The 24,107-nt window shown below is 45.3% G+C and overlaps 9 protein-coding genes across 9 annotated transcripts; 4 read left to right on the forward strand and 5 right to left on the reverse strand.

The window, feature by feature from the left end:
- Window positions 1–106: 106 nt before the first annotated feature.
- GGI43DRAFT_387271 (glycoside hydrolase family 55 protein) lies at window positions 107–4,719 on the reverse strand (the record flags this gene model as incomplete). The annotated part of the gene is made up of 2 exons (XM_083203907.1): window positions 107–4,396; window positions 4,462–4,719. 2 exons carry the CDS (start codon window positions 4,717–4,719, stop codon window positions 107–109), a joined length of 4,548 nt encoding a protein of 1,515 aa, XP_083056811.1.
- A 1,097-nt stretch (window positions 4,720–5,816) lies between these two features.
- Window positions 5,817–6,814, forward strand: GGI43DRAFT_414853 (uncharacterized protein). The gene has a single exon (XM_083207086.1). The coding sequence runs from the start codon at window positions 5,890–5,892 to the stop codon at window positions 6,616–6,618; it is 729 nt and encodes a 242-aa protein (XP_083056812.1). The 5' UTR covers window positions 5,817–5,889; the 3' UTR covers window positions 6,619–6,814.
- A 1,008-nt stretch (window positions 6,815–7,822) lies between these two features.
- GGI43DRAFT_414855 (uncharacterized protein) lies at window positions 7,823–9,920 on the forward strand. Its single transcript, XM_083207087.1, has 3 exons — window positions 7,823–8,856; window positions 8,973–9,593; window positions 9,677–9,920. Exons 1-3 carry the CDS (start codon window positions 8,526–8,528, stop codon window positions 9,904–9,906), a joined length of 1,182 nt encoding a protein of 393 aa, XP_083056813.1. The 5' UTR covers window positions 7,823–8,525; the 3' UTR covers window positions 9,907–9,920.
- Window positions 9,921–10,010: 90 nt separating this feature from the next.
- GGI43DRAFT_207100 (uncharacterized protein) lies at window positions 10,011–11,696 on the reverse strand. Its single transcript, XM_083200143.1, has 2 exons — window positions 10,964–11,696; window positions 10,011–10,858 (listed from the first exon to the last, which is right to left on the reverse strand). The coding sequence occupies exons 1-2, from the start codon at window positions 11,181–11,183 to the stop codon at window positions 10,116–10,118; spliced, it is 963 nt and encodes a 320-aa protein (XP_083056814.1). The 5' UTR covers window positions 11,184–11,696; the 3' UTR covers window positions 10,011–10,115.
- On the reverse strand, window positions 11,127–13,845 carry GGI43DRAFT_207110 (HET domain-containing protein). The gene has a single exon (XM_083200144.1). The coding sequence runs from the start codon at window positions 13,472–13,474 to the stop codon at window positions 11,489–11,491; it is 1,986 nt and encodes a 661-aa protein (XP_083056815.1). The 5' UTR covers window positions 13,475–13,845; the 3' UTR covers window positions 11,127–11,488.
- A 632-nt stretch (window positions 13,846–14,477) lies between these two features.
- GGI43DRAFT_414860 (GIY-YIG nuclease family protein) lies at window positions 14,478–16,831 on the reverse strand. The gene has a single exon (XM_083207088.1). It carries the CDS (start codon window positions 16,726–16,728, stop codon window positions 14,719–14,721), a length of 2,010 nt encoding a protein of 669 aa, XP_083056816.1. The 5' UTR covers window positions 16,729–16,831; the 3' UTR covers window positions 14,478–14,718.
- Window positions 16,832–17,682: 851 nt separating this feature from the next.
- GGI43DRAFT_414862 (uncharacterized protein) lies at window positions 17,683–19,071 on the reverse strand. The gene has a single exon (XM_083207089.1). The coding sequence runs from the start codon at window positions 18,487–18,489 to the stop codon at window positions 18,016–18,018; it is 474 nt and encodes a 157-aa protein (XP_083056817.1). The 5' UTR covers window positions 18,490–19,071; the 3' UTR covers window positions 17,683–18,015.
- GGI43DRAFT_414864 (GIY-YIG nuclease family protein) lies at window positions 19,072–21,615 on the forward strand. Its single transcript, XM_083207090.1, has one exon. It carries the CDS (start codon window positions 19,205–19,207, stop codon window positions 21,386–21,388), a length of 2,184 nt encoding a protein of 727 aa, XP_083056818.1. The 5' UTR covers window positions 19,072–19,204; the 3' UTR covers window positions 21,389–21,615.
- On the forward strand, window positions 21,616–23,474 carry GGI43DRAFT_414866 (uncharacterized protein). The gene is made up of 3 exons (XM_083207091.1): window positions 21,616–22,321; window positions 22,380–22,920; window positions 22,987–23,474. The coding sequence occupies exons 1-3, from the start codon at window positions 22,301–22,303 to the stop codon at window positions 23,313–23,315; spliced, it is 891 nt and encodes a 296-aa protein (XP_083056819.1). The 5' UTR covers window positions 21,616–22,300; the 3' UTR covers window positions 23,316–23,474.
- Window positions 23,475–24,107: the final 633 nt, after the last annotated feature.

The raw sequence follows: 24,107 nt of genomic DNA on the forward strand, positions 1-24,107 counted from the left end.
ACAATCTCCAAGACAATCATATCGTTAAATGTGCCAGCCAAATATTTGCCAATTACATAAAATTGATCAGCATAGCTATTCGAATTTGTCGAACTCTATATAAAATCTACCTTGCAGTCGAAGAAGCCAATACTGAAGAAGCCTTTGGCGTAGACGTTGACTTGACAGTTGTTATCCGCCCGCCCGCAAGTGTGAATATTCTATCATTTCCTGTACAATGAGACGACATGCAGCATGGGTCATCAAAAGGCGATCCACATGCACGGCAATCAAAGTTCGCGCATGGATCAGTACTCGACGACGCTGGTGGCGCTGAGCTTGTGGACGACGGACATGTTCCATTGGCACAGCAAGGGGGCGAGCACTCATCGCATCCATCTTCGTTGCAGTTGCATACATTGGTAGCAGTACATGATCCAGATGGCTTGGATGAACTGGTCTTAGACCCACACGTGCCGTTGGCACAGCAGGCGGGAGAACATTCATCGCACCCGTCCTCGTTGCAGTTACACACGTCAGTGACAGTACAAGTCTTGGATGTAGAGCCAATGGATGTTGTAGGCGCAGAGTAGCCGCCTGAGTTGGGGTCTTTGGGGTCCTGATAGCCAGGAGGATATCCAGTAGGAGCGGGTGTGCACCAGTAGCCCGTACATAGTGTGCCACCGCAAGCAGTGCTGGCACCTCCACAGCTTGGTCCAGGCGTGGGGCCCGGCGTGTAGTTGATCGTTGAGCCCATGGCGTTTGCTTGACCAGAAGCCAAGCCGGAAGCCAGATCTGCCAACACCGACTGAGCGTAGGCATCGTCCACCGTGGCGAAATCCCAGATCTCGTCGTACCAAGTGCCGACGGGAGCAGGCGTCTGTGAGCCAATGGTCTCCGTGGTGGACAAGTCTGAGACGCTAATAGAGCAACCGGAGATGGTCTCGCACTGAGAAGCCAATGAAAGAGTCGTGGAGGCTGAGACGTACGTCGTAGTTGTGCATGCTGAGGCTGTCTCTGTCTTACACTCGTTTTCGTCGTCAGTCGTGATCTGGTTATCTTTCCCGATGGTGATCTTAGGCCAGTCTGGCAGATTGCCTTTGATTGTGATGCCAGGCGGCCATCGAATTAGATTGACGGGTGGAGGGCCAGGTCCGTATATCCCCGGCGGCAAGATCCAGTGCCAGCCACCAATGTGAATTTTGTCCCACGAGATGCAGATGAAGAAGAACCACGCTGTACAGGGCACAATTACGCCGTCACTGGTTGGCTCGGGCTTGGTAGGGGTTGTCGTTACTGGAATAATTTGACCATAAGAAGGCCAGACGCCGAAGATGGGCAATGGCGTCGTGCTAGAAGTCGTAGCGGTGCTCCAGGACGTTACCAGAGAGCAGTCGACAGAAACTGCAGCTGTGGTGGAGGCAAGGAACGTAACTACTTTGGTGGTTGGGCAAACAAACTCAAAAGTCACTGGTACTGTGGCTTTGCATGTTGTGGCCACAGCAATGGCCGGGGTATTGAACGTAATAGTCGTCGTGGCCGGACAGGAGATAGTGATGGCACCAGTCGACGCTGGGAATGTCAAAGTGGTGACAGTTGCTTTGGGCACTGTTATAGGAATGCCAATGGGTGTGTAGTAGGTGGTGCTGCTGCCAGAGGAACCAGAGGTGCTTCCGGAGGTGCTGCCGCTGCCAGAAGCAGGAGGCGGCGAGCCCGGGTTTATAAAGGGGATGGAGGGGCCGCCGTTCACTTCTGGCCACGGAGGCAGCGTGATATTGCGCGTGGTAGTGCCACCGCTGCCATTGGGTAGTGGAACGCCGATGGGTGGGAAATTGACGCTGGGGTAAATGGTGATGGGTTGTGGCCCGTTCGACGTTATGTTATAATTGGAGTAGGGGATGCCTCCAGTCACAATGTGTGGTATTGAGATGGTCACGGTCGTTGTAGATGTAATGAAGACCGTGCTTGTGACGCCATTGATCACGGATGTTCCCGGTCCACCATACTCGAACGATGTCGTGTAATTACTTGGCTGGATGGTAGTGCTTGAAGACAAAGAGCTCGTCGGCAAAATCAATAAGCACGGTGCTGATGAGCAAGTCACCGTCGGTGTGTTCCATATCCCGGTGCCCACCCATACAATGTTGACGTTATCACCCCCAGGAAGCGGCAGCCACACGCTGACCTCGGTTGTGAAACCACGCTGGTTGTCTTTCTGCAACACCTTCGTGTTGTCAATGCCGCTAGCAATGTCGACAGTACAGACAGTGAATAGGTTATAAATGATGACGTCGGTTGAACCCTTGACCTCGAGAATGCTTTGCTGGCAGTTTTGAGTGGACTCACAGTCTTTGTAAAAGGCGTTAAAGAAGCTATATAGACCAGCACTATGGACAATAACATTGCTCGAGTCGATGACTTGTAGGCCCCAGGCATAGCGACACTGTTCGTTGTCTGTGTCAGCTGTGAAGTTGCACTGGCTGAAATCTGGGTCATTAGGGAAGCTTGGCGCCGAATCAAAGGGCGCCGGAGCACCGGGATCTGGCTGGAAGTATGGAGACTCTGTCTGAATATGGCCCATATAGATGTCCTTGGCTTCACTGAGTAGGTAATTATACAGCACAGAGTGCTCCGAGCCGCTACCTAGGAACCACGACGGGCCTTGAGACTCGATTAACATGCCACGAGCGCCAAAGATGGCAACCTGAGTGATAGATGAATCAGGCTGATTATAGATAGACTGGTCATTATCGTGGTCTGCCACCCACGCCCACACATTTTCAAAGTAGCCATTCGCCTGAGGTGTCACATGGAACATGAGTGAAGCAGCAATACACTGGGGATTTTCACTGAACTTGGGGCAAGTTGCGAGATCAAGATCAGAGCCCAGGGCGCCACCAACGCGGAAGTGTGAATCCCACATGCCTGTCGCACCTTGCGAAGAAGCTGCCACATTCCACTCCATGAGGATGGCGCCAGCCGTATTGCCTTGCACTGAGAAGAGCATCTCAACGATTTCCATTTTACCGATATCGCCCCTGTTGCCAACTTGTATCATAACTTGGGGGTTATGTATGTCGCTGAAGTAGAAGCCCGCTCCTTGAATCTGGGACCACGAAGAGCCCTGGACCACTGAGCCTGTTGGAATGAACACGGTGCTGCCGACCGTGTAGATACCAGCCGGGAAGTAGGCAATCTTGCCTCCACTTGCGGCCTTCTTCAAGAACGAGTTGAGGCATGATGCTTGATCGCCTGTTCCATCGTTCTTACATCCGCCATCTGTAGTAGCTACTAAGAAAGATCCAGAACCCGTAGTCTCATACTGAGGCCGTGAACGCACATAGAAAAGACCTTTTGAGTCGACCAATCCTTTGGCCCTGGCAGGTGCCGTCACACCTCCAGTTTGAGCCGAGCCGACGGAGCCATTGTATCGTTTACCCGTCGCCCACAAGTCAGAGCTTCCCGACAAGAGAATGGTGCCGCTGGTCTCCAATACAGGAGTGACAACGTTGTTGAAGACAGTGTTGTCCAGCACAATGTTGGGCGAAGTTGCCACCCCATTGGTTAAAACACCAACGGTTGTGCCAGTAATGACGCTGTCGATGATGGACACGCTGCCCGTGCCTTGGCCAGTGTCACCGCCCACACCTGAGATGTTGAAGGCGATAGAGCCGCCGTTAACTGTGACCTGTTGCCAGTTCCAGCCCCAATCCCAGACCATCTGCACGGCCGTATTGCAAAAATCAAACTGTAGGTTGCGAGCTGTGTATTGCTGCGAGCCTGCACGCCAGCCGATGTTGCCTCCGACAAAGGTCAGATCAGACACGAAGCCACCGCTGCCATTCTCGGAGAAGATGCCAACGGCAGTTGTATTGCTGCTTATAGGCATGCTAAAGGCAAGATTCTGCAGTGAAGTGGCCTGTGCAACTTGCCAATGAATACCTGTTGGCACCAGGGGCTGGCCCTGATCATCCGTCGCATCAGGCATCTTGGTGAGATCAAAAACGAAGTTACGGATCTGGCGGAAGAATTGATTCTGATTCACGTACCACTGCGCACCAGATTCCAGAGGGATATACGGGTCTGTATCGAATAGCGCAATGCCTGTGAAATTGTCGCAGCCCTGGATAACGGGCATGTTATTGGGGTCACCAATAAACTGCGTGTAGTAATACTGGATCACAGGCGTACAGATCTTGTATGTGCCTGGTGGGAAGTAGACAATGGCGCCCTGTGAGAAAGTGTTGCCACACGTCTCGCCGCATCGCGTCTGCGAGCCTCCCACGGAATCCTTATTCCAACTGGCTACAGCTGCATTGAGTGCCTCAGCAGTATCTGTTTTTCCCGTGTTATCGGCTCCAAAATCATCTACCACATTACGGTAGAATTGATAGTTATTTCCACCAGCCAAAGGTTGCTTATATGCAGAATTAGCAAAATTCTGTTCGTACTCACTGCCACTAAAAGCAAGAAGTAACTTACAGCTCCTAAAGGGCCAAGTGTTGTGAGCCAATAGTCTGAAGACTGCCGTTTGTCCTTGGAGAGCTTGAAACTTGTTTTCTTAGTTCCATTAAACCCAGCATAGCCACCGCGAACTACAGTGCCGTTGCGAAGATTTTCAATAAATTTCTCCAAACTACCCGAGTAACGCCATACTGGTCCGTTTTGCTTCCCCTTATCAGGGGCTGTATGGTAGTAATTGTGCTGGTTATCTACCATATACGACGGTGCAGGCTTCATGCATGTATTAGCACTTTCTTAAGAATATCAAAGTGAGAAGTCTTACCCGCGGATCATATGGGAGCTTTGGGGCTTGTGGTATTGGGATAAGTGGCTGATGGCCCGCAGACGCCGATTGGACGAGACGCCCCTGTGTGGCCAACAGGGCCAACAGAAAAATGGATGGACCCGTCATGTCGTTACAGAATCTTGACGACAGCCCATTCCATGAGATGAAAGAAACAGAGGAAATGAATGAAGACAGAATAAAGATCACTTTTGAGGAAGGATATTTTCCATATTGTTATGGACAAGAATACTAGCCAAGGAGCGGCTACACCCTTACACCTGAGGAGGAATACGTAAGTAATACGCCTGATCGATTAGATACTGCCATTCAGTCAGGTTACTTCTCAACTTAGCCTAAAAAGCAATCCTAAAAGAACCAAATCCTAAAAAACTATATTGTCTACACTGTCACAGAAATCCTTTTCCAAGTAATTGACTGCCTTGATTCAGCTATTCGTAAGATGCTACTACCTCCAAACAATTCCCGTAATATTTTTATCTTTTCTTGAACAGGGGCGTGGGGGGCCGATTTGGAAGAGCCGAGTGCTCCGTAAAATGTGTAGTTCGATTTCCTTCATGTGTGCCGGGCTTTGGATCTTTCGTAAAGGGGAGGTGGTAGTATAGGATTATAGGATTATAGGATTGTATTGGTATTTACTTTCACATGTTCAAGAGACTATTATATCCTGATGTAGGATTGTACTAGTCTTTGGTTCTAAATGTATAAGACGCTATTAAATCTTGATGTAGGATCGTATTAGCAAATGATTGCATAAGATGAGGATTCTATGAGCTTGTTTGTATAGATAGGATTCCAATCGTATTCGTTCAAGGCTGTGTTGATATTAACTTCATCCTTGTGGAATTGTCCTAATAGCACAGTGCTGTTTTACTGTAGAATTGTTTTAGTGTAGGATCTTAGTATCGACGTAGGATTGTATCAGGGTAGCATTGCATCAATGTAGTATTGCATCAGCCCCGTTGCTGTAATTCTCCCATGCCGTTGCGGTTGCACGATCTTGTTAGAAGGATTTTTTACAGAGGTAGCTGCGACAGTCCGAAATTCAATCGTGTAAGATCAATATTGTTCAGAGAGCTGATGAAGTAGACGATATTTCCAAAATGAGTAGCATACGGAGCATCATACCGCGGTACCCCGACAATTATAATTATAAGCATCTTTGCTTTCCATTAACTTTTCTCATCCCCAAGGAAATTCAGTTCCAGTTCATCCAAAATCGCTTCTCATCCTCACTGCATATCTTTAGCCATCTCAAAGCATCATATCTTATAATCAATATGCTTTTTAGCTTTGTTTCTCTTGCTCTCCTTGGCGCAGCTTTTGCTGCCCCAGGCTCTCTCACGCTCAACCCTATGCCTCGCTCGGCGCAGGTCTGCGATGATACTGAAACAAATGCTCTTCTCTGCTACACTGCACCGGACAACCTTCCGCAGAACGTGACCGTCTCTGATATCTCTTACGTCGCGGCATACCTTCGCGCGTACGGAGCTCAGTCCAAGGCTGGTCTCTTGTACACAATGTCTGCGGCCGATACTCCCTTCTGTGATGAGTGGACCATCTACTCGCATGGTACCGTTCAGGCCATCGCCAAGCACATAAACACCACCCTCAACACCAGTGTTCTCTTTGCCGACATCGCCAACACCATTGATGGTGGAGCTAGTGCTACCGCTGCCCAGAAGGCCGCAGCTCTTATCGGCTGTGGCACAGATGGGGGTTCTCTAGGCGTCGTTTACAACGCCTCTAACCCAGCCTACACGGCATCAACATACCCTGCTGGTTACACGCCCGCTGGCATTCTGATCAAGATCGTGACAACCGCTGCCTAATAGTTGGGCATAAATGAAGGCAGCAGGGCGTCCAAATTTGGAATATTCCTGTATTCTTGTCCGTGGCTATATTATGTCTTTGATTGGCTTGGAAAGAAACTTTTAAACTAGCTAGTGAAGTTTAAAACAACATGATTTAACTGCTTTTAATGTATACGCTCTTGAGTAGTCATAAATAAATTATGTCTTTCAGATATGTGTTTGGCCCACTGGTGCGCCCTAAGATACGCTAAATCGTGTAGATTCATAAGAGTAGGTATTAATGGTTGAGTTACGGGAGGCAGAAAATTCTTCTAAATTTTATTGCCACTAGCTTTCATTTCGGCTTGAGTTTGTGATGTCCAGTAGCCTCAGTGAACTACCCAATCAGTAAGTGATACATGCCTATATCGGCCTGCTGCTCTATAGCCAGCTTCTCGTGGCGCCCGCAGAGCCTTTTGATCGGTATAATGCTACTAGACCGATCAGCCGATGCGTCTAGTTAAAGCTGATGAATTAGGCAAAAAGCAAAGGAAAAGTTTACGAGATGGAGTTGCGTGCGAATTTACAAGGGGATTCTCGGCCTCTCGGCATATACTACTTTTAGTAGTAGGAACATGTACTCTGTATCAGAGATATTCTTTTAGCCCCCACATCCTCGCTAATATCGCAGTGCTAGTACTACATCATGATACATATTTTATCTACTGCGGGGTCAGCATATAGACAAGCTTGATGACTATAATGGATATGCTTAAAGGCTGAAATCAATGGCTCCCCATACACAAGTCCAAATCTCACTTCGGCTAGCCGATCGGGAAAAAGAAATCAACCCATCTAGGAGAAATAACCCGGGAAATTAGTGAAAATTACATGTTACAATCTTATGGGGCGATGGCAACCACAACGTAAGAATTTGTGCTTAGAAGGATTCTTGTACTTGGGAGGATTGCAGTAGGCATCGAAAAGGGCTGCAACCGGTACTTATATCATTGGCTTGTTTCTGAGCAGGTCAATATCCCCTTAGTTTTCAGAAAGTCATGTTAGTGGCTTTAGTCAAGAAAACAACGTGTTCGGCAGCTTCATGTGCGATTGGTTATGTTACTTTTTCTGGCCTTGGATAATTACCGAATATACTAGTCTCAAGGCTTTTTTGTTTATACACGGCTATGACGGCAAGCCAAGAACACACCATAATCTACAAATTCTCCCGTTTGTTCCGTGGGCTATATTTTAGCAGCGAAGGATTCAAAGGATGCCGCGAAAATGAGTTGTTATTGTCAGAACAAGTTTTGTAACAATTTGATGATGTTGTACTGAGGCCATGGATGCAAGCTACCGCATAATGATATCTCCGCCACCTGTGCAAACTGGTATGAATTCATATCAGTCTTCTCAGAGCACTCCTATTATTCATCATTCATTAGCTAGCTTCGCGTGTCCTGCCCCCACTTCCCGCTTCCTTCTTCTAAAGGATTGAGGATGCGACATTTGGACAAAAAGTCCCTGAACAGTTACAAGGGCTTACTCCTAGACGAGTTCCTTGGCTTTCTGCTATACCATACCACCCAACTGATGATAGCTACGTCTCAAGAAAGATTCTGCTTCCGGTAGGATGAGATTGCATAACGCAAAGTCGCTATTGTTATTGCTCCATCTAATTCATACAGCGCTGGCTAGAGAGATCCTCCTTACGTATCCTAAAATTACAATACTATGTTTAGGGCTTTGGATGGATGATTTTTTTCTTTCATGTGATCAGGCAGTTGTAAGCAGGCTGGGCTCCGCATTCATTAGAATTTTGCAAAAGCTTTACTACAAACACTACTATACTTCAAGCCCATCTAAATTGTTTCAACTGTCTAATTTAGAATTGGTATTGCAGTAAACATCCTCTAAATTTTGGTATTTCATGAGCTCACGAAAAGATGGTCAAGCTTTGTTTTCCTCTGGGCTTGGTACCAGTCTTCTTAAGTGGCCTACTACGCACTGTTTCGGGAGCTACTCTTGACCAGTTGTTCATAATTGCAAGTGGGAGTACAAATGGTGGCTGCGATGCGTATTTCAACCAAACAACTAAGGAAGGAACGCTGGATAAATGGCTCGAGGAACTTGACTTTTCTACAGAAGTGGCCTTTAAAGCTTTTGCAAAATATAACACCGACGACAGAGTTAAAAGGGCACTTTTTACATTTTTCGGAATTCCTATAGTGCAGACACCCAATGTTGAACAACAAGCTGATATTGATCAAATCTCCGGTGCGTATCAACATCTGGTTTTCTAAACACTATCCCTTAAGTCTTCTTGACTTCATTCTCTCCTCCCCAAATCTATTCCAGTCTACGAGTATTGACTCGGCTGACGTTCCTACAAGCGAATGTCGATAAGGTTCGGGATTTTGTCGGATTGGCAATGGCTAAGGATGGCACCAGTGGCCTCGAATATCCTTTAAATAACGACCGCTATTTGTTTTGCGACAGTGAATGGCTTTTACCCCAAACATCGGATAATAATGCCTTAGATTTCAAGGGCGGTGAGATTAAAGATAACGACGGGGACCTCGTTCCTATTTCTCAAGTGAAGGCATATCAAGCTGCCATCGCGGAGGAAGCGGGTAACAAGCCCTTTTGGACCGGCGACTTTTCACCAATGAATGGATACTACTTCTCAACCACGGGTTCTGGCTATTGTGATGTTGTTAACAAGGACGGCTCTAAAAACTATGGCCTAACCTCGACCGTTACGGAACTGGATGGCAGCGGCAACGTTGTAACAAAACAGTATCCAGTATCAGTCGTTACTCTTTGTGACGCCGCATTCACAGCCACTGTATTTCAGCCCGATTTCCGGACTGCGAACCAGATGACCAAAGTAAACACGAAATTGAAAACTGTGCTGCCCAGGAGTACAACACTCCTTCATGAGATGTTTCATGTACTCTTTGGAGCATATTCTGATGTTAATCCTACGGGATTTCTACAAACAGATGAAATCTGTAGGTGGCCTACAAGCTATAAATAGAACGGCTTTACAGGCTGAGTATTGAGTTGTGTGATGATGCTGACATGTCGTGGATAGATGAAATCTTGAAATGCATCGACCTCGCCAAAAAGACCCCGGATAAAGCTCGAAGAAATCCTGAAAATTATGTTTTCTTCATCGTTCAAATGTACTATGTGTTTGGAGTTGCAGACGGCGAAGAAGGTACCTCCATAGACATTAACTGGGATTTTACCGTAACTGGGAGGGGCAATGGTCGTTCTTATTCAGCTATAGAAACTCCCCAAATGCCACCACCATCGCCTTAGTGGTGGTCGGGACGTCGATGTGATAGTGACAATCAGAATATATATTATTAAATTACCAAAGTATTATGTAGGCTTGAATATATATCTAAGGATCACAATAACTGAACAGCGTATGAGGAGTATAGAGTCACTTATCATGAAATCCGTTGATTATAAGCACCGTTGGAGAAGAGGAGAAAGAAACCTATGTGATACTCAAACTTTACATCTTACTCAGTGTCGTCATCTTTCCCCTCTTGCCCCTCTTCATCCTCCGGGACAACCTCCAAATCCCACCGCTCTTGTTCCCAAGCCGTAACTGGCGGCATTGTGTTTCCCACTACTTGGGCCCACGACTCTCTGGCCTCCGGATTATTAGCAGAGGCCTCCTCTCGCTCAGCTGTGGCACCATTGTAGCCATTCCAACGGCGAAACTGGCAGAAAATCATCTGACCGCTGCCATTCTCCACCGTCGTTCCTTGCTGTTCCAGCTGCTCGGGGTCGGCTTCTACCCAGTCTTCTCCAGTATCCATCCAAACCCATGCCGTCTGACTATACATCCAAGGAAGCCGCTCGCGATATAAACCTAGCCGAATTCGTGGATTTGGGTTATGAACTGGCCTTGGCCGCATGTCATCGCAGTCTGAGGGGAAGAAACCATTAAACGCTCCAAGTACGACGTCACGCAATGGTTTACGATTAGGTACGTCCGTATATGACATCGCAAGAGCCGTGAAAGTCGTTCGGCCATGAAGTTCTTTACTGAAATCGAAGCCAGTCTCCCACTGGAAGCTAAGGAGTCGCGGCGGCGCCGATGGCGATTTGGAGCTATCCGCATCATTTAAGGATAAGTCTTTTAATAATGCACCGGATAAGAGAGAAACTTTTACGTCGTTCTCGGGTAGGCCTTTCAAAAACTCATCACAAGCGGGAGAGTCTTGAAATTTCTTCAGAGCGTCTTGCGATTGCCAGTCTATTTTCACTGTAGATTAGCACAAAGTATTAAGCCTCCTAAAGCTAAAATAATCCAGACAGTGATTTCGGTAAGAGAAAAGAAGAGAAATATCAGAAAACTTACAAATGATCATGGCGGCCTGCTCTGGATCCTCAACCTTTCTCCCCACCCAGACCTTTGTGTAACCTTCCACGCTTTTAAGAGGTCCAAGATATGATTTGGAGTAAGGCTCCGGCCAAGTAGGCCATTGCTTCTCGCGTGACAAGTGGAATCGAGTCCAGGTTAATCGTGCCTCCTTTTGTCTTCGCCGGGGCGCATCTCTATCGATCCGAGTACGGGCCATGATGTAGTACAGATATGCTTAAATGTAGGTAAGTTAGGTAGCACTATCAAAAAGAGTTTAATAAGCGCCTTTGAAATGGAGGTTAGGGGATGCCTAGCCTAGCCAAGCCGTCAATGGCGGGGCAGCTGGCTTTTAAACAAGACTTTCGCCCCCACTCACAACGTCAGTTTACCCAGGAATGGTGGCGTCATGTTTACTTGGAAAATGAGATAGCGCGAGATGTTAGTGTATGAGATACCTATAAGAGATAGAATGGTGCTTTATAGTCTCCCATAATAGATTCTCCATCGACATATTTGACTGATTTACACTAAAACTAAACTCGTGCTCTTTAAATCCTGATCAAAAATTTCGCCATCCATGAATCCATCGACATAACACTCGCCAATAAATTTGTAATGATCTCCATAGGATCGAAGTAAAACAGGTACACGGCATCCATACAAGACACATACAATATCATCTTTCTTCGCCTGCGACGGTGCCATACCTACGAATCCTTGTTCAGTTACCATCAATCTCTTTCTCATCTTTCGTGGATCAGTTGTATCGTTGAGTCTAGATGGGAGGCTATCTTCCCTCTCTTCCGAAAGGTCAAAGTTTGGTGGGACTGTGGCTATTGAAGCAGACCAAAAAAGCTCTTTTAGCTTGAATCCCCGAACCTCAAGTTCTTCATTCTCATTAATCCAGTTATAGAACCGGTCATAAGCAGATGCGTCCCTATTACACCTTCTAGAGGCCATGAGATGTGCGAACTCTGCTTTGAAGCGGTCCAAGGGAGCTCGAGTGCTCAAATAGCGGTCCTGTCGATCAAGGACCATGCTGCGAATAAGCTTGTCCAATAATCTACTGGACTGTTCTTTGCGCTGCGTAAAATCAAAGCCCAAAGCTGAGCGTTCGGTATATCGGTTTATATCTGACATCGATGAAATGAGGTTTGGGTCATGTTGATCCGAATGCTCGCTTAGGGGCGTAATACTTGTGGTTCCAAGACCGTCAATGGAGTCCAGGATAATGCCCTTGCAGGTCATCTGAAAGTCCTCTGAGATTGAACATTCAGGCAAGGTATATCCAGCCGCAGCATAGAGTATTGGATATTCTGTGTCAGCGTTGTTAACTATAGGATGAAAGTTGCCAATGTAGGAGATATCGCTTTGGCTAACCAAGAGAGGGGTCACGAAAACCTGAACGCGGATATTCCAATTGGGGACCCAAGATGGTACGGTAACTGTTATTTTGTTTTGTTCTGGAAGCTGATTTGAATAGTTGAAAAGGGTAGCGAAGCAGATTATGTCCAGGCTTTCGTAATTTTTGATGAAAGATTTAACGACATTGGTATATACAGTCTCGACTGAAACGTCACTGCGATAGGTCGGCTGGCCAACAAGACTTCTGTCTTTCTTGTTTGCTAAGCCCAGCAAAGCATAAATTCGGTCCTTTGGGTTGGTAACAAAGCAGTCACCCGTGTAAGCAATCAAAGCGATAAGACCCATCTCGATAGTGCTTTGCTGTTTGTTCCACTGGCGTTCTCTCCACTGACGGAGTCGGCGTCTGTTCCAAGCTGCATTCCGGACATTACTCTCAATAAGTGATTCATCCAGATTGCAACAAAAGAGAGCATACATTGCTTTCGAAAATTGCGAGTGAGAGATATGTTTGGTTCCACAGAAGAAAGCAAGACGACTGGGCAGGAGAAACTCCTGCATCGTCCATACTCTCCTCCACCACGGTCTTTGCAAAAGGTCCCTTAAACCCCTCCATTTTTCAGCGACATTTAGATCAGCAGGCATGCTTCTCGAGCGTCTTTTTTCCCAAGCTTCCGCAAATTCGTCTCTCCTTTTGGAAAGAGTAAGAAAAAACTCCATTCCCTGATCGGAATCAAGATTTCCGGGACCCAGCCAGACAATGGCAATATACGCACTCTTATATAACTGACCCATTAGCTGAACTTGAGACGCACGCTCCTCTTTATCTTGACTATTGATACATATCGAATCAATCCAGAACCGTCCATATGATTTCAGCTTCGAGTTGTCACAAATAGTCTCAAGGATAGGATAGACACTGTCTAACACGGCAAATGGCTCGTCATCTAAGTCGATGGTCTTATTCCTGATTATTTCACCCCATGAGTATGAAATAGCAGCGAAATTGGGATATACCCGGGAACTTAATGAAAATGTTTCGAGGCGCCCCGCAATATCGCCGTTGTCTTTACGCCATACTTCCAGAAGGCGAAAAGACAAATCTCCAAGTACTTTATAAGGGCTTTTTCTTGTAACTGAGCCCATATTCACTTAAATTTGTGGTGAAAAGCGCTATAAGATAATTTAGATCATATGCCGTGCCGCCTGGATATTAATATTTCACATTATAATTGCAAATGGTTGAATAAGGTTAATTTGATTTCTAGGTGAGTGAATTATACACTACGTTTCTGCCTGCGAGCACGCTTCTGCCTGTGAGCACGTGATCTATGTAAAATGTAAGAGTGGCGCAGAGATACTGCCTACTAATCAGCCTATATGCATTCCGTCAGACAATTAGGAAAGTATGAGCCAAAAAATAAAAAAAATTAATATCCTGGTACGGGTCATGATGCAGTACTGGATATGGTGAAACGTAGCATTGAATTTAAGTTAGAAGTGGCAGTGTCAAAGTGGCTAAACAAATCCGTTGACGCCTCTAAATGGAGACTAAGGGATGCCTAGCCAGGCTTTCAATGGCGGGGCAGCTAGCTTTTTAAAAACGAAACTCTCGCCCCCAGTCACAACATTGAATAAGATGGAAGTACGGAGGAATAGTGGCGTCATGTCTCCTTGAGGGAATATAAGATAGAGAGAAAGATAGTGAATGGCATTGCTATATTGTGTGGAATAATACACTGGGCGCTTTACTTTAAATACTGTATACAAGGTATGTACAGGTAGGGACGCTGGGTTTAGGTCGGAGAACTCGCACTAGTTATAGAGAATTATATATAGCTGTATACCGTATAATAGTTATAATAACGCTGCTATTGGAGACAATATATTAGGTGATTAGAAACGATGAAAGGATTTGAGTGACAGAGAAATGTGGTGTAGGTAGTTTATGAACCAATAAATCCAGTCTGCGCGAAGTATAAGGCAAAACGGAATTATCTGTTAGTAACAATATTTCCATCATCATTAGGTAGTTACTTAAACATAGCTCACGCCGTAAGTTGAAATACGGCAATCCCAATATAAAAGATATAAAAAATTCGAACATATATTGTTTGCACTGCAGGCAGAAATTTCCCACTTTTATTTGCTAACATAAAGTTTAAGTGCTAAGTATCAGAATACAACGATGTTATGAACAGGAGCCATTGGAACCAATGTAAGAATTGAAATCAACTTCGAAGTTCTTACTATCTGAGTTTATATATGACAAATTAATAAATCTTTATTTATATAGATCTCTCTGTCAAGCTAATTGATGTAAAGATACATACAAACCGAAAACTCTGGAAACTCTTCACCAAGAACATCATTTCAAGCCATGTCAAATTTCATTGATTGTGGAATATGGGAACGGCTCTCAGTTCGAGTGGTTCTGCTGGGAGAAGAGACTTAAAAAGGTTTAAAATATCTTCCTTAATCTCTAGATTTGCTTCATTTGGTCGTCTGAGTGCGAGGGCCATATATCCCGCATCATGGTTGTGATCTCCATCATTGTCAATCTCTGAATTTGTCTCTTTTGATCGTCTGAGTGCAAGGGCCCAAGACTCCTTTGCTTCGATGTGTTCTTTTTCATTCTCAGTCTCTAATTTTGCATCGTTTGGTTGTCTGAGTGCAAGGGCCCATGACCCCTCAGCTTGGCTGTATTCTTCATCACTGTGAAGCTCTAGATTTGCTTCATTTGATCGTTTGAGTACAAGAGCTCTGGATCCTGTGCCACAGTCGTATTCTTCGTCATTGTTAACCTCTAAACTTGACCCCTTCGGTTGTCTGAGTGCAAGAGCCCAAGACTCCTTTGCTTGGCTGTATGTTTCATCATTACCCAAATTTTTGGATGGTAATTGATACTTATGAGCTAATTCGAGAGCTTCTTTTGAAGATTTGCCGACTTTCCTCACAACAGACACCTTTCGTGGCTCTTGCCTTTTAGGGGTAGTGGTAGTGGTGGTGGTGGTGTTGGTGGCGGTAAAGCTTCCATCGACCTGAGCTGTGAGGAGTTCGGTCTCATTAACCGGAGAAGATGAACGGGGTATGCATATTTGCCGAATATTAGTTGCTAATTTCTCAGCAGAGAGGACATCAGATACATTATCTGATATATCATCGCCGTTGATGTGCTGGTGCAATTCACTTATCGAAAACCGAGTCTTCGAGTTATATATAGTTTGCCCTTCCGGCGTTAATTCAAATTTTGTTTCCGTAAGAATATATGCGGGCAGTCGGAGCCATGACTCTGCACCTCTTACTTTAGTACGTGCCTGTTTTTCGGATGTAATAAACCACTCTTTGTGTGTGCGTCTTTTCGTACAATGCGGACAATTATGAACATGAAAATTCGTATCGGCCAATGCGACATGAACAATCCTTTCTGCTTGCCGGGCTCCCATAAAAGGCTCTTTACTCTCATATATGATCCTTGTATTGACTTGGTAACAGTTACCAGGCTGCTTGTGCCTCTCTTCTGCGGTTTGCGTGGAGAATCCGATCTTGAATATACCAGGTATACTGGTATGCTCATAGATGTATAGAATCCCCTCTTTAGCCATGGTAGCAGGGGGAAGAGGTTTTTCCATTATTTTAAATATTTTGAGATTGTCTTTTTTTTTTCCCGCATTTGGAAACGTCACAGTTCCAAGAGGGTTCAACCTATCTCTTAACTTTTCGATTTCATCAAAAGAGTCGTCGCTCATCCGGCTCGCGGCATTTGCTGCATTAGCCTCAATGGCCGAATGCTTCACCTCCTTTCCAATACAGAGATCTGAAGCTGAGCCGTCGTATCCTGAGGTGCCGGAAATGGGGCTAGTAGGCGTTGGAGATGCCATATAGCTGGTTTGACTCCAAGCCCCCAGAGAATCACTGGACGATGTCGCCCCCTTGGCTGGATCTGAGAAGAGGATTGGAGTAGCTGCAATGCGTTGTGTCTTCCACTGGATAAAAGCCTTATATGCTTTTTGGTAGTGAATATAGCAGTGCGTAAGAGTAATATAACGTTCTATCTTATTATAGAAGTTATCAGTACGACCGCACTCTGTCATATGTCGAAACTCGAACAAAAGAACGTCAAGTTCGTCTCGTTCTATATTTTTGCGGGCTGCTTTATTGCACTGGACTGTGGAGCCTTTGACATATGACCGGCATTTATCATATTCAGATAGTCTCGGGCTCGGAGGAAAGCCAATATCTTTCTGGATCTTGGCTAGTTCTTTGAACACAGGTCGGTTGATTACAGTAGTCATATTGAATAGAACTGTTTCAACTTTTGTAATGAACCTTTGAAGTGTCTCTGCTGTAAATGAATGGAATCTATCGCAATTAAAGAAAAAGAAAAAGAACGAGGCCATGCCGGTAGATAAGTGCTGTTGGTTGTTAGCGTTACTAGCTCCGCATTATTATGTCCATGTGCCCTGTAACGAAGGGCTTTTACGTTTTGAGCGATAGGCTGCCTCGATAAATTACACAGGGGGGTTCGTAAGACTAATCCAAATGGGCAGCTCATTTCGGGGAACTAGTCTATATGTAAGGTAAATCATACCTATACTGTAATTACACAGGACGGTTACCCCGTTCTGTGTGCCTTGGCTTATCCATATTTGGGTAACCGCAGCCTATTCATAAACGCAAGTTCGAGCAATGTGAACAGTTACGAATATGCCCTTTAAAACTATGTCACAGCTAAAGTTTTATATTAGCCAAAAGATCATTTCAATTCAGTTTGTACAGATTTGTAGGTACCAGGTGACTCAGCACATGAAAGTCAAAACCAGACGTCATGGATTAAGTAGACTATGGATATCACTTCCATGTAATAAGACAGAGAAAAGCGCAGTATGTGCAATATAGAGCTTCAAAAGGTCTTTTATCCAGACCTCTAGAAGAGCCCAGGTCAAGCTTGGAGAAAGCCCCATTGCGCAGAAAAAGAAAAAAACAAGACTCCGGCTATATCTCGTCTTTAAAATATTAGACTATTAGCGCAACTAAAATCTTCTACTACTATGAAGAGTAGATAACTGTAGATCTCTCCCCTAAGCACGAAGTGTTACCGGTGTTTTATCAACCCTGTTTAAAATTCTAGCTACGTCGCGTCTCTTTGGGGCCAAGCTACCAAGGTACCATAAAATACGGAGTAGATGGATATATGTTCAAGTTAATACAATAAAACCGACTTGAGTCAAAGAAGGGGATTCCGATATCCATAGAGCTAATCCCAACCTAAGTGGCAGCCTTGCTCATCACACACATGCATGTAAGGAAGAAGTGGCACAAAATGCAATGCTACAATCGAGTCCCAGAAATGATTTTTGGTTTAATTAAAAGGTTCTCATTATGGAGCCAATATTATAGACGATCCCAGGAGCGTTCCTATCCATTCTCCAATATAGAAGCTCCATGACGAAAAGACTTACAGCCATCCTTTTGGCACCGCCGCATTGCGACAGGGTTCGACCAACAACATAGGCCTCCCCCGCAGACACTAACCCGCAATTGCTTAGAAGCTGGATACCTGCGACACCAATTTTGAGCTACTAGAAACCCATTCTCTGGGTCGATTTTCTACATGGGTGTCTTATTCCCGCTTGACGGTTTGTGTTTTTGTCTTTAGCGCCGGGCCGCTCATAAACGGCCTGAAACTAGTACAACGTGGGAGTGGACATGGTTCTAGTGTAGCTATGGGTATAGCTGGCCCCAAGATGTCGAAAATAGCATCTGATAACGCCCGGTCTCTTTAGGATACCCGGACAAATGGAGGCCGCGGAAAAGGTGCCCCGGTTATAGCTATCTGAGGCGCCGTGGCCTGGCTGACATGCAGTAGCGTGTTGCATTTCTCGTGGACGAAGGACCAACAACGTCTTCTTTGATCCCAGGAAACCCGGATTCTCGTAACAAAAGGCGGTCTCCTCGAAAGCCATAACGCCGACCAACAACGGCAAAACGTCAAGTGGGTGCCTCTTTCTGCCTAGACAATATTGCGCCATCCTAGGAGCTGAGTGCAAGTGGCACCATCGCTGAGCCGCAATCCACTGGAGCTCTTTTTTCACTAGAACTATTCCAAGATAAGAAACTATGGCGCATGTCGTTGAGAGGTGGAGTTTTACTATACGCATCGCGTTGGTTTTTGGATTGAAACTACGCAATAGAATAGTACATGCTTAGATAAAAGAATAGAGACATACCGTAGTCGAGCATCTGTGTTACTAGCAATAGTGCAAGATCTGAACTTTTTGCTGACGGACCTACGGAATACTAGATGATCGACACTAAATGAAGGGGTACAACGTGGATAGTAAGATCGCTTATATTGTAGTTCGGCCGACCTCCGCACCAGCTAAAAGAAGGCTGAGCTACTTCTGGAAAAGATAATCCCAGGCACAAAATGGAGACGTTGGCTATGCGAGTACTGCTACAGAGTTATAAGCTGCCTAAGAGGCAACCAGACTTACATTCTCATCCCAGCAATGAGATTGGGGGCCGTAACTCGGAATACGGGGCCTCCGTACTGCTGGAAAGTGAATCTATTCCACTTTCAGCTCTTGGAAATAACGAGCTGCAGAAAACAGCCCACCGGTTATGATTCTGCCCATGCAGGACAGGGCTCGTGATCCTGCTGCAGAACACCACAACCAACATGCATATTTACCGTTTCGCTACGCGCCCCTCTTTGCTTCACAGCCTCACCCTCCCACCCATGGACAATTCATCGCCTCTGTCTATATCTACTATCTACAGCTGGAAATGAATTCGAGTGGTCAAGAAGAAAATTCTCGGGAAAAAAAGCAGAGTCACAATAAAAATTAATAAAAAAAAAAAACTCAGTTCAAAATGGCTTTCGGAAGCGAGCCCCAAAATCCCGTGTTCAAAGTATTGGCTGAAATACAGCGATATACTGACGTGTGCCCAAATCCTGGGGACTCGAACTTGGACACATGCCGGGCTAAGAGGAAGGATGGAGGCCGTTGCCGGAACCGTCCTTGCACGCAATATGAACGACATTATAGTCAGAATTTGTTGGCTGAGTTCCGGGACATGACAGAATGCCCTGATACGGACAGTTTCTATGATGATTTGGAGACTTATATTACTTATTCGCATTGTAAGAGATGGCATCGCTGGCCGGCCCTCGCAGCTTTTGAGAGTTGGAAAAAGGAGCGAATCGCAGCCAGGTCCAATGCCCGACAGCGGTACACGCCTGCTCTTCGACCTGTGGCACCAGCCAGACCGTCAACACCTCCGCCAGCTATACAGCCAACAACTACGACATTCATACCACCTCTCACAGCGGCAGCTCTCCAGCAGCTACCGTTCACCCCTGCACCATTTGTACCTTCAGCAGCCAGCGCAACATCTGACGGCGGCGATTCTTTCGATGACAGTATCTTGGAGACTCGCTCTGTCGCCAGTAATGGATCGACATTTTTACACTCCCTTCCCAATACTCCTCCACGCAATGGGCTTATTTCAGTCATGGAAATAGATGATATCGCCGAGGAAGTCATTATACAAGAAGATGGCGCTGATTGGACGGCTGCCAATGTCGCAAGGGCTGAGGCCAATGCAAACAATTCGTCTTCACCAAGCAGCAAGTCTATTGCAGACGTGGAAATGGATACCGCCGAGGAAATCGTTACACAAGAAGACGCAGTTGATAGGATGTCTGCCAGCGCCGACAAGTTGACTGCGACTATCGAAAGATTTACCACCTTCCTTGAGGAGAAAATTGTCGAGAAAGAAGTTGTCTCTAAAGGAAAAGAAGTTGATAGAGGAATCGCTGCTGAAGTAACTTCTGTTAATAAAGAAGCTTCTGTTAGCAATGAGGCAGCTTCTGTGGATACCAAAGAAGAAACAATTACAAAACGGGAGCCCGAAGAAAAAGACAATCTTGAAGAGGGTCTTGAGAGTGTGGCCGTTGAATACAAAATTACGAGAAAAGCTATTCCCAAAGCGAATGATGCTGGAAAAATGCAACATTTAGCTTTGACCTCGGACATCCATGATGCAGTGGCAACAGAAGAGAATGATGCAGTGAGAGAAAAGGTCATTGATGGGCTTGGAATTATTGGCCTGCAGCGCAATGGCTCGCTAAGAGATCACTCGCCGGTATTCCAAGTGATTAACAGTCATCCTACCGAGGACAAGATGAGGGAAGGTGTTGTATATATCCTTCAGCATAAAGACAACCCTTCGCTTTTCAAGATCGGATGGTCAAGCAAGAGCGCAGAAGAGAGGTTAAAACAGCCTAACAACTGCTACGGGATCAACACAAAAGTTATCTATGAGACTAAAAGGTTCATCGGCGCTCCTCACGCTGAAAAAATCGCTCAAGTTATTCTCCGACATGCCAATATTCGCGTTTTGTCATGCGAACAGTGCAAAGGAGGGCATAGAGAGTGGTTTTCAGCGCAAAGAGAAACTGTACGTCAAACAGTTACGCAAGTTGAAGAATTTGTTCAGATGCCCGCATATACTTTACAAGATGGAGAATACAAATTATCGCCGGAGGCATACAGTCGCGTGGTAAAACAGATGTGCGATTTTTCAATAGTTAAGATGGGAGAGCTCATGCGCGGAAAGACTGAAGTCAATGAAGCAGCGAAGTCAACTATTGTACTGTGTGAAGCGATATCTCTGGCTCCTTTCACACCGCCCGAAACACCTCGTCCCAGTACCAGAGACGGGTTTTTCGAGAGCCAGGAAGCCAATGAGAGTCTTGTTTCATTATCTTCGCAGGCAAGCAAGTCAAAGACTCGACTGTCGGCAGGAACAAAAGTCGCGAGAAAGTTGAAACACTTTGTAGCGGCCAAAAACACAGTCAAAGAGTATTTGACCCGGTCTCGAGGATCAACACCCGAGGTGGAAGGCAGTGACAAGCGTGCACTTGGTTCAGTCTTTGTGGATTTGAAAGACAAGGCGCGCGGACTTGGCACAAAAGCGCGGCAAGATGTTCGAGAATTTCGAAGAGATTTCAAGGAAGAACTACGCCGCAAGAACGATGATGAGGCTGAGTGAGTTTCACAAGGCAGATTGTGTTGAATGGCGGAAGAGGTGGAGAAATATTTGTATTTTATATCATAGCGGTTCGGCATTGACACCCTGTAAATTTACTGTACAAAATTTTCCTTAGCTGCAGCTCAGCCGCGCAAGGCTTTTCATACAATCTTTCATCAATTGGAAGTTTAAGTCACCAATAGCCATATTTTCACAGCATATACAAATAAACTCATACATCTTGACCAGTGCATCGTTAACAGGATCTCTAGAAGCAAGGCGCCCTTCGGGTCGCCTCGTTTAGGCTGACACACCTCCATCGCCACGTTTGCCTTATAAGGATATGACTTATTAGATGCTACACTATGCGTGTGGACCCAGCCTCAAAATAAAAACGCTCCTCATCTCGGTCATTACTTTATCCAATGAAGTAACGACACGCGTAAACTCAGCCTTGCGGCTATGCAGATGCGGCCTGTACGGATGCCAGCCTGTCGCCTCTTCCATACTTGCCGAGTATTAGAATAACAGTAACTTCCTTATACTCTCGGTCAACGTGCTAATTTGTTGAATTTGCCCATTATATTCATCAAGCCGAAGTGCTTTCAAGTATCTCATACCAATGGTAAAGAATTAGCTAAGACTAACTAGGATACAGACCTTAAGATGCCTCTTTGATCGCCTAAGCGACCTTTGAGCGTAAAATATGCCTCAACACGACGCAAATTCATAATGATGCCTCGCTAGGCGCCTGCATGCATAAGGCACCTATGTATATATGCCTAAACTACAAGGCTCAAGGCTGAATTACATATATATTTTCGACATTCCTATCGAAGTCAAGTTGAGATATAAACATTTAATCTCTAACAAGAAAGATATAAAGAAAAAGGAAAAGAAAGCAAAAATAAAAGTAAAGGTTTTTCTTTGATCATGAAGTCCAAAACCAACACAGTGAGAGACCCAATTGAGACATGTTAGTTGCTCAAACGAAAACTAAAATAATATATAGGGCTCCCGTGTCCAGACAGAAACCATGAGCAGCACAGATGAATCAATTCAAAATGCACTCAAAAGCGTTGATTATATACGCAGCGTGTGGAAAAACTTGAAGTCGAAGGTGCCGTATGGAGCTTCAGTAGAGAGCCTCGTGACAAAGCTCTCAAAAGCTGAGGGATTCCTCAACTTAATAACGGATGCAAACGGTCTTCCTAATTCTGATTTTCGAATCGAGCTTGGCGCTATCGCTACAAACATTCAGGACTCCAAGTTGCTTTTCGATCAACTCGTCGATCCACAAACCCCACCGCTTAAGCTAGAGAACAACAGCTATGTTGAACAGCTAAAATCTAAAGATAGCCAACTTGATACGATTCTGCGGCAGCTGTCTCCGAAGGTGTTAAAAGCCCCAGTAGGTCTTCAAGTTTTAGGAGGGAGCTATAGTGTTGCATTGGGTGTTCTTAAACGCACCAACGCCATGGTGAGAGAACTTTTGGGAGAAAACTTGGCCATTATGAACTTCTTAATGGATCGGAAAATGATTGAGCAAAAAGGTAAGTAATTAAGTAGTGCTATTCATCGAAACTTTAAATATTTAAGTTTCTAACATTTTATTTCAGTAGTTCCAGATGAAGCCATAGCGTTTACACCGGACGATATCGAGGCATACCGCCACTTTTCGCAGATATCTAACGATAGCAAGGCATCGCGGGCGGCCGGCAGTAAGACAATCTCGGGGGAATATACTAGAGTCGATATCAGTGGAAATATCACTGGAGATAAAATGAAAGTCATCGCCGGTCACGTTGGAGCTGAGTCTGGCTACGTGTCTTCATATCAAGGCACAATAAAGTTCCACAACAACAGGATCGGTAATAATGGAGGTTTAATTGCTGGAGATGTAGTAGGCGAAGTTGCTGTGAAAGCGATGGAAAAATTCTGGGATTAGGGCTTTGGAGAGAATATAGCAAATCATGTTCAGGAAAATGAGTTCTAATTGAGAAATTTAGAACTGCGACAAACGCAAAGCCAAGTGCTTTAAAGCTTGGTCCAGCGATTGTGACATATATCTGTCTGCGCCGCTCCAACTACTTAGGAAATGTACCATCTTTATAAATAAAGTAACCAGACATTTGAAATCGTAATTATTTGGGGCTTAATAATCTCTTTAATAAATTTTAGATCTTCATACAGGATCTGGCGTGTCTGACACCTAGAGTGAATGCATTATGCATAGTTATCGCCTTGAAACTATCACATTTGGGACAGCCAAAAGAGTTTAATTGGCCAGTCTATTTAGGGAATTCTTAATAGAGGATTTGGAAGCAAAGTGGCCATTGCATTACCTTGTAATGGCTGATATACATTAATTGCTGCGACCAGCTTGAAGGACATGACCTATTGGATGCTACCGTATGTGCACTAATCGCATTGAAATCGTGTAATACACAATGGCTGATTTGGGAGGTGGCCGACTTGGGGGGTGGTCGGTTAGGGGATAGACCGTCTTAATCCGGACCCCATCCTGACCACGCGTTTGTCCCGCATAACACCGCCATTTCTAACCGCGTGATATTTCCATCGCCAATCTGATCAATTTTTCCAAAAAAAGAAAAAAAAAAAAAAAAAATGGTTGAATATACTGAAAGTTCCATTCTTTCTGCAATGCAAGATGTTGAAAATGGCACCTCACAAAGAAAAGCTTCACAGCGTTGGGGTATTCCTCGATCAACGCTACAAA

Source organism: Trichoderma evansii (genome assembly GCF_050947405.1).
Source record: "Trichoderma evansii strain SZMC 28006 chromosome Unknown GGI43scaffold_24, whole genome shotgun sequence".
Classification (NCBI taxonomy): domain Eukaryota; kingdom Fungi; phylum Ascomycota; class Sordariomycetes; order Hypocreales; family Hypocreaceae; genus Trichoderma; species Trichoderma evansii.

Excerpts from the sequence above, each read along its gene's own strand:
- GGI43DRAFT_414853 (XM_083207086.1), top strand. The coding sequence starts at position 5,890 with ATGAGTAGCATACGGAGCATCATACCGCGGTACCCCGACAATTATAAT.
- GGI43DRAFT_414855 (XM_083207087.1), top strand. The coding sequence starts at position 8,526 with ATGGTCAAGCTTTGTTTTCCTCTGGGCTTGGTACCAGTCTTCTTAAGT. Across the intron at positions 8,857-8,972 it reads TGATATTGATCAAATCTCCG|CGAATGTCGATAAGGTTCGG; the intron begins GTGCGTATCAAC and ends CGTTCCTACAAG. Across the intron at positions 9,594-9,676 it reads TCTACAAACAGATGAAATCT|ATGAAATCTTGAAATGCATC; the intron begins GTAGGTGGCCTA and ends TGTCGTGGATAG.
- GGI43DRAFT_207100 (XM_083200143.1), bottom strand. The coding sequence starts at position 11,183 with ATGGCCCGTACTCGGATCGATAGAGATGCGCCCCGGCGAAGACAAAAG. Across the intron at positions 10,859-10,963 it reads GCAGGCCGCCATGATCATTT|ACTGGCAATCGCAAGACGCT; the intron begins GTAAGTTTTCTG and ends CAGTGAAAATAG.
- GGI43DRAFT_207110 (XM_083200144.1), bottom strand. The coding sequence starts at position 13,474 with ATGGGCTCAGTTACAAGAAAAAGCCCTTATAAAGTACTTGGAGATTTG.
- GGI43DRAFT_414860 (XM_083207088.1), bottom strand. The coding sequence starts at position 16,728 with ATGGCCTCGTTCTTTTTCTTTTTCTTTAATTGCGATAGATTCCATTCA.
- GGI43DRAFT_414862 (XM_083207089.1), bottom strand. The coding sequence starts at position 18,489 with ATGCGTATAGTAAAACTCCACCTCTCAACGACATGCGCCATAGTTTCT.
- GGI43DRAFT_414864 (XM_083207090.1), top strand. The coding sequence starts at position 19,205 with ATGGCTTTCGGAAGCGAGCCCCAAAATCCCGTGTTCAAAGTATTGGCT.
- GGI43DRAFT_414866 (XM_083207091.1), top strand. The coding sequence starts at position 22,301 with ATGAAGTCCAAAACCAACACA. Across the intron at positions 22,322-22,379 it reads TGAAGTCCAAAACCAACACA|GGCTCCCGTGTCCAGACAGA; the intron begins GTGAGAGACCCA and ends AATAATATATAG. Across the intron at positions 22,921-22,986 it reads GAAAATGATTGAGCAAAAAG|TAGTTCCAGATGAAGCCATA; the intron begins GTAAGTAATTAA and ends ATTTTATTTCAG.